Below are 13931 nucleotides of genomic sequence, written 5' to 3' on the forward strand. Positions count from 1 at the left end.
CTATCATCATTTTAAGGGTCTTATCTATACCAGCAGATGGATCATCTCATTAAGATGCAAGACACTAATTCTGGATGACACAGCAGCTAAACATCCTAACAGGTTACCAAGAGCAGCATGATGCTCCTGAGGCAATGACTGACTCATTTGATGCCAACGGTACCAAAAGATCACCACAGAGAACTATAATGTTTCTATTTTCAGTATCTTATGAGAAAGAAAACAGGAACAAAAAAACTCCATAAAAAGCTTATTCTGTCACTCTACCCCATCATACTGGGCCCAATTCTGCCACCCCTACTCCCAGTGGGTAGTACATTATTTCATGGGTCGTTGCACTGATTTGAGTAGTACTTTACTGTCCCAAGTCATTTTACTGACTTCAGTGGCAGTACTCACAGACTAAGGTACAGGTCAAGGTGAATGAGGCAGACAGAATCTAATCCTTTTTTTTTTTTTTTTTTTTTTTAAGGAATCTGCTTTGCAGTCTTATAGTATGACAAACGTCAATTAAAGTAATAGCAAACTGTATGATGTTTTGGTTGGGAGTACGTAAGGGGGCAGTTTTTATTTTAAAAGCAAGATGAAAGCAGTACAAGTGTCATCTTATTCAGCCACTCAAATTATAGTTTGTAGAACCTTTAAACCACACTCCATAATCTCTTAACAGAAGCAGCTTCTTTACTTAATTTGGTTTGTGCATTTTCATGCTCTGCTCCAAAAACTTTTCACACTCAAGAACAAAAGTTAGAGACAACATCTCATGGACCAGCCACTTGTTTACATTAAAAGCACAGCCACTTAGCCTGAGCCATGTAGTTTGAATGCTTCATGGAACAGTAATTTTACAACCTGATTGGTAATGGAGACAATGTCATGTAGCCCAGAAAGAACCAGACAAATTGATTTATTAAATAATGAATGTGCACTAGTCAGACTGAGGAAACAATGCAATCTTTACAATTCTTCACTGCAAAATATTTTGTGTATATACATGAACACAGCAAGAGCGAACAACCAACATAGTTATACAAGTAGATTGTTTAGCTGCCCTGTTGAAGAAAGCTTATAGAAATGAGACGCAATATCTAAAAAAATCAGAAACTGTGAGAGTTCAAAAGATATGAAAATGAGTTTGTAACAGTAAGTAAATGATCTACACAGAGCAAGGGATCATAAACAGCACAAACACAATCCATCTATCCTATTTAGATAGGTAAAAAGGATTTTTAAAATGTGTCCACAGAATCTTCCAACTTTAAATCTAGTAACCCACAGATCTCATCATATTTTATCTTTGCAACCATTATTTTTGTGATACATACATTGCATAGTGCAGAATTACATAAACAGAAAATCCTTCATTTACTTATCTGATCAAAACAAAGACAGAATGGTGGGGAACATGTCACAGTGTGTCTACTAAATAAAGCTCACAGCATTCAGCAGAAGAGCAGTTATTTTAATTGTAAGGCTTACCTTTAATAGTTTCCTCCACAACTTCTACTACACGATCTATTTGCTGAACCTGAAAAAAGGACCAGAAGATCAATAAACTGAGCTGTTTTGATGGATCTGAAAAATTCTTGTTTTACATGCATTTCATTCAGCAGTGTGGAAGAAATTAAAATAGTTTTTGGTTATTTCCATTTAGGATAGTGTTGTGTAGTATTATTTTGTCTTGGGCAGAGCACAGATGATTCTATTCACCTATACAGAAACATTTGGTTTCTATTTCCTAGCAGAAAAAATAACTTCTCTTTAGTAGGATAAAAAAGGATCCATGAGCTTCTTTTACACCATCTTTAAGGTCTGCAGAAATGTTATATGGGATACCGTGTCAGCGCTAGTAAGATAAGCTAGATCAGGCCTGGACAGTAGTTGGATAAAAAGTGCAAGAAAAGAGAAAGGCAAGAAATTCCAAAAGTTAAGATTACACTCTAAGCTAAATATAGTCTACAGAATACCCTGATTACATATTTCAAATTAGGGTTTCATAACTACACCTCTCAAAAGTCTAAAATGGATTTTAATCTTTTTTAAATTAATTGTTTAATTGATCAAGAATTGGAAAATTCAGCTCATGAGTTAAAGGTTTTAGCAAATCCTGATTTTAAAACAGAGGGCATTAAAAAAGAAGCTTGGCTGGATTCCTAACCTAAAATAGTTGTGATCACTGCCCTTCTCTTATTGTGCAATGGGGAAATTCACTTATAAAGTTCTTAAACCCTTTAAAATCAATATATTGAGCTCAAAGAAAAAACGCAGTACATTCCACTTCCATTTTTTGGGGATATGGTCAAGAAATATATTTCTTGAAAGTATGTGTCCAGAGGATTTATGCGAGTTACTGGAACTTCAATACTACAGTGATGACAAGTGAGATACAAGGAAGGCAAGTCTGAAAGTGCATATTGCACTATGTGGCTCCAATATGAAGTACCTCTAACTGAAATTAAAGGGAGTTGCTTGGCTGGAGTCCCATGCATTTAGGAAGAAAAGGCTGTTGACTTCCATTTTTAAAATCTGTGGAACAAAACATTTTACCTAACCTAGAAAAATATATCTACACTGGAATATTCTTTAAGTTGTCACAGAAAAGAATTTGTTAATACACAGATAAAATGATCATATGTAATTACAGCACAACTCATTCTACTATATATCTTTTTCATCATTACTATTTTAATTACTCACACATCGCTTTCTTTCCTCTACTCACTTGCATGTACAATGACAATCTCCGCACCAGAAATCAATCAATCATGTTCTGCTGTGTGATTGAGTGATTTACCTCTCCAAAGAAACCAGAAGTCCCCAGGAGACATAGAAACCAGGAGACATCTGCATAGTAAGGGACACAGTACTTCTTGATATAAGATTTCTCTCCCAGTAATATCCCATGCAGCACTTTTAAAAGGGGCCATACTCTTTTACCAATGTACAGATAAAAAAACAACAACTTTACCCTCTCCTAATTTAATCCTCAGCCATACTTCAAAATTTGAATGTATAAGATTGTTACTTACCTATATTGTAACTATTGCTCTTAGTGATGTGGGTGTAGATATGTATTCCACTGGGTGTGCATACGCTCAGGGCACAAAGCCAGAGAACTCTGCCTAGCAGCACCCACAGGGGCAGCACTCATTCCCTGTGCCTCAAAGCCCTGCATGGGGACATAACACTGCTTTTCAAGCCACTTAGCTGGTAAGCAGTAATGAAATGGATATTCCAAAGGAATTTAGCAGGCTCCAAAAGGGCTTCATTTATCTGGAGAGTTACTCTCCCTGGGGCTGACTGGCGGATATCCAGCAACTTGTGTGTGTTCTCTTGCATGTACTCGGCCTGGATCCAGAAATCTGATACAGATACCTGATGAGCCAGGTGCCAAATTTCATGTTGGCTCTGAAGAAAAGGCACTAGTGAAGAAGAGTCCAGTATTGCAGTGTCATCAGAAAAGAAAGGAGGACCAATGGAGGCAGAGGGGGAGGGGAGAGGTTAAGGTACCTGCACAAGACGGTCAGACTGGACTGGCTCAGGAAGAATAACCTTTGACTGCAAGTATAGTAGAGGGAGAAGTAATTGGTCATCTTCCCCTGGACTGAATCAAGAGCAGGAACTCCCAGACCGAGTCACACTCCAAAGAGGCCACTGGGAATAGTGGTAGGACATTGGTGGCCAGCAGGTATTAGGCAAGGGACTGCTATCTCTACTGCTAGAATTGTGATGATGCCAGTACCAATGGTGATCCAAGGATCGAGAACGGTGCTTTGACAGTGAGAAGGAAGAGGAAGAAGTCTCCAAACAAGATCTTAAGGAGCCCTTGGAGTCATCCAGTGTGAATGGAGGAGCCACCCCCGAGGAAGCAAACAAACGGTCAGCCTCATCTGGAACCCAATACGAAGTCGTCACTGGTGCTGAGGATCAAGGAGCAGTTGAAACTGTTTAGCCTCTGAACTACAGTAGAATCAAGACTGTAAAGGCAGAGCAGGTCTGACGCCGCCAGATATGCCAACAGTGTGGAGACAGTCAGTGCCAATGCTGCCATCATTGTTACAGGACTCAATGGACACTGCATGGTGAGAAACGCAGTCAACATTATAGAGTCCAACTGATCTGAGCACTATACTGGGGAGCAGTTAGATGAGACAGCTCCATCATGCATATCAGAGGCCTCAAAGTGCCAGTCAGCACTCCTCTGAGGTGACGAACAGGAGTCCCTCTGAGTCCTGGAATGGTCTCAGTTGGTCTTATGGGACCTTTTCCTCAGAGGACCTGAAGGAGGAGAACAATCCGTCTTTCTTCCAAGGGAAGGCCCTGAATCTTGAGCCAGGTGCCACATTTCATGTTGGCTCTGAAGAAAAGATGGATAATCTGAGGTCCCCAGTGCCAAAATGGACCTCATGGCCTGCGATAAGAGATGCTGTTTCAGCCGCTAGTCTATCATCAACTGTGTCCTCTTCTTAAACAACGTGCATATAAAGCACCTTTAATGTTCCCAACAAACATCACGTGTGGGGGGTCACTATTGGGGATAGCTATACTACAAGACAGAAAGTTTAAACACTGGTGAGGGCATCATCTAGGGCAACTATCTATCCGAACTACTGTAACTAAACCTAAGGGTACTACTAAGAATGCTAACAACGAACCATTCAGAATAAATTCACAGAGAAACTGAGAAAAAACTGTGTGAAGAAAATCACTACACAGAATGCTCCAATTCTAGCTGCAGGCAGTAAGAAGGAACTGAGGGGGTTTGGAGCAGCACTGCCCTTGAACATCCAGAGGTAGGGCAAAAGCCACAAGAGCCATCCCTATAGGTGCTGCTAGGCAAAGTTATCTTTTTAAAGATAGATATTACGTTTGCCCTTTTCCAGTCCACTGGGACCTCATCCGTCCTCCATAAATTCTAAAAGATAACTGCTAGCAGTTCCGACATTGCTTCAGCTAGTTCCTTAAGTGCCCTAGGATGAACTCCATCAGGCCCTGCTGACTTGAATATATCTAATTTATCTAAATATTCTTTAACCTGTTTTTTCCCTGTTTTGGCTTGGAATCCCTCTCCCTTGTTAGTAATATTAATTGTGTTGAGTATCTGGCCACCATTCACCTTTTTAGGGAAGACTGAAGCAAAAGAAGCATTAAACATCTCAGCCTTCTTGATGTCATCCATTATTAGTTCTCTTCCCCTGTTAAGTAAAGAACCTACACTTTCCTTCATCTTTGTCTTGCTCCTAATGTATTTAAAGAACCTCTTTTTTTATTGTCTTTTATATCCCTTGCTAGGTGAACATGGTTGGAAATGTCTATGAAATATTTTGATGTACCATTAAATACGTTAACAAGAAATTGCTCTATCATATTGCTGGTTTTGTGTGGCCTTCTAGATATAGGACAAATAGAAATGTTCATTAGAAGTGACACTTTTGAGAGTGCTGATTTCTATTTACATGCCAAATGTTCAGTCTGAACACTTCAGTGTTTGAAATACAGTCACCTTGCAGCCTGGCTTAACAGACTCAAGCATATCTACCTGAATAAGCAGTAACAGATATTTAAACCAGAGCCGATCAATTGAGCAGAGAGCTTGTTAAGAGAGCTCTCTGCATGAAACCACTCTTCTCCACAGCGTTGAAAAGCAAATCTGCACCTATATGCTGGGCTTACAGATCTCCAACCAGATTTGCCATTTAAAATCATTCCACATAAAATTCAACCCAATTTATACCTTTCCTGAAATATATATTGGGAATTCATGTTTGTAAAGGCTTCTACCTAGGATGGTACAGAGTGTGAGCCTCACAAACATTAATGCATTCTAGCCTTATAAGCCCCTGTGAGGTAAGGAAGTATTATCCTTATTTTACGGATGCCAGTGTACAGTAGATTTACTTAATAGCAACCTCTTGGTTCCAGCTAAAAGCTGCTATTATCCAGAAGCTGCCAATAAGCAGAGGTCACTGTTTTCAGGGGGAGACACACAAAAATGAGCATGTAACAATGATACATTACCCAGAACAATAGTTCTGAAACTGTTTATTAACTTTCAGTACTAAAGAAAACCAAACATGACAAACAGTAATGGATTCATATTATAGCAGCGGTTCTCAAACGTTAACAACCCAGGGACCCCCATTTTGATTTTAAAATTTTCACGGACCCCCAAGCCTCCCGCTCAGCCCCAGGTCTCACCTCCACTCCATCTCTTCCCCCGAAGTCTCACCCCCGCCCACTCCTGCCCCTCCTCTTCCATGCCTTTTTCTTGGGACATTTCAGCTTGCTGTGTGTCACAAGAAATACTGTAAAGTGGAACACAAGTTTACAATACTGTGTAAAAATTATGTTTTTTAAAACCCCCAAAGAAAACTTATAAAGCACTTACAGTGTAAGTCTTTGTATGCTGAACAGTACTGTAATTACAGTTAGCGTCACACAAATTAAATCAGCTTGAGACTTTTACAAATAAAATAGATAAAAATAAAAAAAAATAAAGAACAAAATCTGTTCAATGTTGTCTGCTTTCCTCATTTTGCCACTTCCACTTGTAAATCCTTCTCAGTTCTGTGTGCAGGCACAAAACCATTCTCAAAGCCAACTCTGGAATATCCCGAGAAAAATGTCCACTGCACATAGCTGCTCTGTGAGGAAAAGCTCTTCAGATTTATCATCAGCTGCACTATCCTCTTGTGTCTCATAAGCCTGCTGGTACTTTACAGCCACTACTATCTTCCGAAGCTCATTTTTCATCTCCAAATGACTCTCAAACTAAACAATGGCCTCAAATTCCTCTGCAGTTAAGATTTTCAGGAACAGAAACATCATTCGGCATATGAATGTCCACCACACCATCAATTTCTGTTGATGAAAACCCTCCCTTCCCGAAGCAGTTTAGAACAGTCTGTGTGAGAACTCCTTAGCAAGATGAAGTGCATCAATCACAGGTTTGGGATTTTTTTTCGCAACATCCATATCTCCTATGGGCGGGTCAGCTTCCACAGAGGCAGTAAAGTGAGCATTAAGAGGAGCACAGTAGTGACAGTTGAAGTTTTTAATGACATCCATGCCCATTGGCTGCATAACTGAGGTTGCATTCGGATGCAAGAATTTTAACACCATGTGTGATAGCTTTACATGACCTGAATGATCTGGGCAATTGTCAATTAAAAGGCACATTGTTTGGTCTTATAGCCACAGCTCTCTATTCTAGTTCTTAAGCTACTCTTCAAACAACAAACTAGTCATTCATGCACTGGCTGACTTTTTGTAGATCACAGACAGCTCTGTGTGGTCCTTAGGGAAACAACAAGAGCACTTGCTCTTTCTGATCACCCTGAGAGACTGTTTCTCCAGGCCATCCATGTTTGCACAACTTCCAATTAATGGCAATGTGATACGTACCATAGATTTTTCCCCCCTCCTGCAAACCTTTCTTTCAGCATTCCAAAGCCTCTGTCAGAAAAGCACCAGTCTCATTAGCAATGAAAATGTTACATGGATGGTACTGCTCGAGAATGCTGGGTAGGATGTCTGCCCACCATTCACTGGCTGCTGAAAAGGTCAGCATCTATCTTTCTTGCCATGCTCTTTGTGCTGAATCATGTTGTACCCGGCTTTCCACTTTCTAAACCAGCCATCTGCAGAGTTAGTGTCCTTCCTAGGCTCTACCACTAGTGACTCACTTTCTTTTTCAGCACTGGCCCAAAGAGTTGAGCACCGAGATGAAGCGTATGCTGAAACCAGAGCCACAGGGCTTGACCAACATCTACCTCCTTTCCTTCACGTTGGTGCTCACAGCTTCATTCTGTGCTGTTCCTGTGCTCCTATAAAGTATTATGGCTGTTCTTCTGAATGCACAAAACAACTGTGACAAAGTTCCTCCTCTGCCTTGGTGGATCCTATGCTTTCTGGCGGATTTGCTCACCTCAGAGGTTCACAGCAGTCCTCAGTTTGGCTCCTTGTTAGTGGCACAAAGCTGCCGTTCACTCAGCTAACCTCATCACTAGCCAGCATGGAGAAAGGGAGGAGAACAATCCCCTCAGTCTCTGCTGACCCACTGACTGGGTCATGGGACAGGCCAGTGACCTTACCCTCTGGTGGGACTCAGAGTCCAGGTCAACTCTTCTTGTATCAAACAGGGAGTTGGGGGATGGAGGGGAACACGTGCCCGCCCTCTACTCAGGGTTCCAGCCCAGGGCCCTGTGGATCGCAGCTGTCTACAGTGTCTCCTGTAACAGCTGCGTGACAGCTACAACTCCCTGGACTACTTCCCCATGGCCTCCTCCCAACACCTTCTTTATCCTCATCCCAGGACCTTCCTCCTGATGACGCTTGTACTACTCAGTCCTCCAGCAGTACGTCTTTCCACTCTCAGCTCCTTGTGCGCCTCTCACTCCCAACTCCTCACACACACCTCGCTAACTGAAGTGAGGTCCTTTTTAAAACCAGGTGCGCTGATTAGCCTGCCTGTTCTAATTGATTCTAGTAGCTTCTAAATTGGCTCCAGGTGTCCTAATTAGCCTGCCTTAATTGGTTCCAGCAACTTCCTGATTGTTCTGGAACAACCTATTATCTTACTCAGAGAAAAGGGACCTGCTTAATCTGGGGCTAATATATCTAACTTCTATCACTCTCCTGTAGCCATCTGGCCTGACCCTGTCACACAACACACTTTGAGAAAACCAACCTATTGGCTACGCTCAATTGCTTAGCAGTGGACTCACGTAGGGCCTCCAGCACCTGAACTTTATCAGCAAAAGATAGGTCCCTGCGTTTGGAAGCCATGGCACACAGTGGAAGCACTCAATTATGCATGCTCAGAGGCAGGAAATGGATTACAGGCAGGACCTTCCCTCTAAATAAAGTTGTTCTTAAGCAGCACACCTGTTGCTAATAATCCAAATCCCATTAACACTGATATTAATGGGATGGGATTGGTTTCTGATTACTATGTTGCCAATAACCACAAACTGCTATTATCAGAATTGCTATTAATCTTGTGTGTGTGTGTGTATACAATATATCATCCAAAAAAATTAATTTAAAGTCTAGTACTGTACATTCAAGGCACTGATTAAAAGAAGCTCTCAATTGCCATAGTCTTACTGGTAGTTACACAAATACTGCAACTTCCTCATTCAACCTTCGTCATACCCAGACCAACATTTTCCAAGGGAACTCTACTCTGACACACTGTCTCTCTACAAAGTTATCCCAAGAGACTTATATTTGTTAGCAAGAAACCACATTCTCAGACAACATTGCTTAAAATATAGTACAGCTTACGTAACTGATGACAAATCAAATTTCTATTACTCAACACATGGATGAGACCAGCAAAAACACCTGGTGGTAAAGCAAAGGTTTCACAACTGCTGCCTTATAACATTTACATTTTCAGAGTTGAATCAGCATGAAGTTGCCAACAAAACATTTCCAATTTCTCAGTCTCATTACAATTGCCTTTTTAAAAGAATATTTTACTATACTAGGATGCTGAGTCTCACTTTTTTTAAAACATTATCATGTCAAAATATATTGTTACTTAGTCTGCATAAATATTACACCACTTTTAATCCCCTATTTGAGGAACCTAACACTAAATAATATTGTATACTAGCTGGAGGGAAAACCCACACTTTTCTGTCTGACCTAATTGGGGGTGGGGGGAGGAGAGGGGGAACAAAAGCATAATACAGCAGAGATAAAGGGAGAATCTAACCCAGGGTTTCTCTTTTGAAGATTTATGTCTACAGAACACGAGGTTTGTGTACTTATCATGTCCTATGTTTATGGTACTATAACTTTCATGCACACTGCTGTTATCTTTACAATTATAATCTTTATTGTGAACATCATTTCAATGTTTCCAAGGCCAATTCCAATGATTTGAGGGCAGTGTGTTAATCTCTTTAGTAAACTTTTACTAGACATTTGTCTGTTTTAAATCCAAAATGGAAAACATTTTAATTAGTAACTAGTAATTCTGGGAGCCCAACCTAAGTTGAAGTGAAGAGGTCTGATTTTCAGAAAAGCACTTATCACCCTCTGGAAATCAGTTCCTCAGGCTGACTGCTCAAAAATGAACACAGAATATCACAAGTCCCAATCTAGGTCAGAGGATATAGGGACATTCTTTTTTTTTTTTTTAAATCAAGTATATGCTTTCCTTACTATTCTATGTATTTTTATGTACAGATTTTTGTACATTTACTACAGGCTAGATTGGCAAAGATCACACAGCTATGCACTCCAGGGGCAGAGTAGGGACTCAGTCAGAATTCAGTCCTTGCTGCTCCCTGGCTGCATGGAGGAAGCAAGCTGTACCAAACTGGCTGCTACACTGAGGGTGACAGAGTCAAATGTTGTTTCACTCCCATCCATTTGCACAGATATGAGAACAGTGGCCCTGGAGAGGTTCTCCCCACCAAATTGTGACCCACAATGCAGCCTGCCTATAAAAGAGAGTAAGGGGGCACTTTACATCCCCTTGACCTACTGTGTAGGATTGTATGTAGATTCAGTTGAGCCCTATATATCTCTCAGTTGGGGGGGAATGGACTAGATGACCTCTTGAGGTCCCTTTCAACTCTAAATTTCTATGAGTGGGTGGTTGGTTAACATGTTTTGAGTATACACAGTAATATGAGGGAAGCTGTAAAACAGTTGTCTCAAATAGTGCAATAAACACAGAAACTATCTTAATGGAAAATTATAATTAAAAATCCTACTAAAGTTGGCTACTACCTACTTCCTACTTGGCTTTATAAGAACTCTTTCTACTCACCCAACATGACTTTAAAAAAAAACAAGGAAGTTAAAAGATTAGTTTTGGTTTATCCTCATGATAGCTAAGTGAGGATAAGTATATTTTAATTAATACATTTAATATATTTCAATGCCAGAAGGAATCTGTAGTACTATTTGCTCTGACCTGTATAATGCAAGTCACAGAACTTCACCCTGCAATTACTGCATCGGGCCCAACAAAAGCATTTTAGAAAGACATCTAGTCTTTATTTAAAGACTTAATTGATTAAGAATCCTTCGGATTTTGTATGATCCTGAGATTATCGATTTTCATGACCATTTTTCAGTGCTGATGCAATTATACAGTATTTTTCATCCCAAAGGATATAAAAGCACTTTAAAAACTACAATACACAGGATCCTCACTGTCTACAACCAGGGTGAAGCATGCCAACTGTTTAACAGCTCACAGATGCTGATGCATTAACCCTTTCTGTTCTTGTGAGTAGAGAGTAAAATTGTCATGTTCCCCAGCCAAAGGCAAGAAGTAAAAAAAAACGCAAACATGTGATGAAAAACAGGTGCTAGCTATATAATTTATACGCTATTGTCTCCTTTGCATTTCATCTTTTACAAGCTGTATTTCCATCTAACAACATAGAAGATTATATTTAAAATAGGGGAGTTAATCCTTGCCTTCACCTCCTGCAGGCTATATAGGACATTGACACTAAATTCTGCAAACAGACTAAACTTCAATTACTTGCAAGAATGTATTTGACACAAAGCATCCACTGAACCATAGTGAAATGTAACTACAAAGCGAGAAAGGTTTAGAGAGGGACTGAACTCTAGGCTTCCCCAATAGAAGAAAGGAGGAAAGTCTAGTTGCTGGCATTGAAAAATTGTATGAAAAGCCTCGATTTTTTTAACACAAGATATTGCCCAAAGCTGTGGCTCATCTAGCCAACAAATTAATATAAAACTTTATTAATATAAAACACTACATGACCCTTATGGGCAAAAAAATGAATATGAAAATCTTAACAGGTCTTTTCTATTTGACAAATGTTCTTACCCCTATAATGCTCAGACCTTTGAGGTAATCTTGACGAGGCTGGGCTTGTGGAACACATCCAGCTAGAACCACTTTCTTGTCGTCTTCTTGGGCTTTCCTAAAATGATTTTTTAAAAAGTGAGAATTAATTTCTGAAAGCTAATCCCTTTGAATTGTAAAGTAACCACCTAGTATCTACGAGTCCTGGAATAGCATTCATCATCAATTAAGGTGAATGATTTATTTGTTCACAGAAAAGTGAACACTGCTGCAAACAGTTCCATAGTTAATGGGATAGGTTTATGTTTGAACACAGGGTAAAGAAAATCCTGACAAATTCGATATTTGAGCTGCCTTTTCCATTTACAACAATGAGAATACAACACACAGGGCAGAATTCCAAGTTTATACCTTCATCTGAGGGACAGGGCAGTGACGTTCACACTGGATAATCCTGAAAGTCCTAATATAAACTTTAGCTAAGCTTTATTTACCACAACTATGGCAGAGGGATATGTAGTTGAGGCACACATCTAAAACCTGATTCGTGACAAGTCATTTAAAACAAAAGGTACAGTCTATGTGAACAAGAACCATTAACTCACAATTTAACAGCTATTTAATGCAGCCTGAAATGATAAATTGCACCAGTCTTTAAAACTATTATTAAAACTGCATTGAACATTTTCAAGCTTGAACTGTTTACCTTTGCCAGATTAAATATTTATGTGAATATTAATTTATATTATTCCTTAGTTCAGGCACTATCTTGCCACCTAGTGGGAACCTGAAATACTAAAAATCAAATAGCTAAATCCTTTCATTCTTTTAAATAATATTTTAATTAATTCTAGATACAGCATTGAATTTTAAGCTATTCCTGAAACTTGAAAATACAGAAAGTACTGTGCACCTGCTATACCCAACTGTACTGAAAACAACAAAGTGGGATTCAAGTCCTGGTTTATAATTAGTAAACTTAATTTGATGATTTGCTAATGGTAAAATAATAATTCAAATACCCCAAACGGACAGAGAGAGAAGGAAATTCAACTTTTTATCGGGTTCCACTGGCTCAGACATCCTATGGGTTGTCTGTTCTCAGACTTATGTCCCACAATACACACAGCTGGCTCCATCACACCCTCTATGGAAATGTATGGCAAGCTGGAGCCATCCTGTAGTATGTCAGTATTTTCTTCAACAATGTACAGAGTTGTACAGTGTTTGCTATTACTTTATACCTTGGGGATAAAACTCTAGTATCATGACACCCTTTTTTGCAATGTGCTCCTTACTAAGATACCGTAGCATTTACAAAAATCACACACTGTTGGAGAAATACAGGCTTATTTGATCTCCGGAGGCTAGCTCCAGTAGGGTATTTTAGAGGAAGTGATGTTACCACAAGAGTGTAAACCGGCACACCCATTCATGAAGCTGAAAATTCCTGGCAGGTCTGGACTTCTGAACCTGCTAACGAAGAAAATTTAGGTTGACAGTCAAATGTGCTTATCACCTCCCCCTTTTCCTCCTGGCTAATTGTGAGAATTCACCTCATAATGGAAAACTGATACTTTTGTTTTATTTAGTTTGCAGGTCACTTTTAGGAACAAGCCCATTTGGCTTGTAAATGACATAGGAACTGCCATACCGAATCAGATCACTGGCCATGTAGTCAGATATCTTGCCTCAAAACAGTGCCCAGCACCAATTGTTTCACACAGGGCTAAAGATCCCCTAAATGGCCAATTATGCAGCAACTAAGAGTTTATAATGCTTATTTTTCATCTACCTAATGTAACAGTGGATGCTCTCAGTAGCCATACACAAGTCAATTTAACTTGCAGCAGGCATCACAGGAAAGCTACAGATGTCAATCATTATGGACTCATTTCAACCTGAGAGGGGAAACAGTTGCTTTAGTTTTAGATTAATCTATATGAAAATACCATACTCTTGTCTCTTATTTAACAAAATCGTATGAATATGAAATGTTGTTCAAATGGTAATTAAATATATTTGTTAAAAGGGGGCTATACCCAGCAGCATGCTTGTGAAATCAGAAAGGTTTGGTCTTTCAGCTGTAAGAAAGTTTTCCATTTGCAAAACTTGAGCAGAA

The 13931-nt window shown here is 39.6% G+C and overlaps 1 protein-coding gene across 2 annotated transcripts in view; it reads right to left on the reverse strand.

Annotated features, from left to right (window-relative positions):
- Positions 1–13931, reverse strand: part of CDKAL1 (CDKAL1 threonylcarbamoyladenosine tRNA methylthiotransferase) — a 652485-nt gene that overhangs the window by 414098 nt on the left and 224456 nt on the right. For both annotated transcript variants that reach the window (XM_077810573.1, XM_077810572.1), the window contains 2 exons: positions 11831–11927; positions 1480–1528 (listed from right to left, as the gene is read on the reverse strand). In XM_077810573.1, coding sequence (XP_077666699.1) covers positions 1480–1528; positions 11831–11927 — 146 coding nt within the window. The remainder of the gene's footprint in view (positions 1–1479; positions 1529–11830; positions 11928–13931) is intronic.

Source organism: Eretmochelys imbricata, chromosome 2 (assembly GCF_965152235.1).
Source record: "Eretmochelys imbricata isolate rEreImb1 chromosome 2, rEreImb1.hap1, whole genome shotgun sequence".
NCBI classification, from domain to species: Eukaryota; Metazoa; Chordata; order Testudines; family Cheloniidae; genus Eretmochelys; species Eretmochelys imbricata.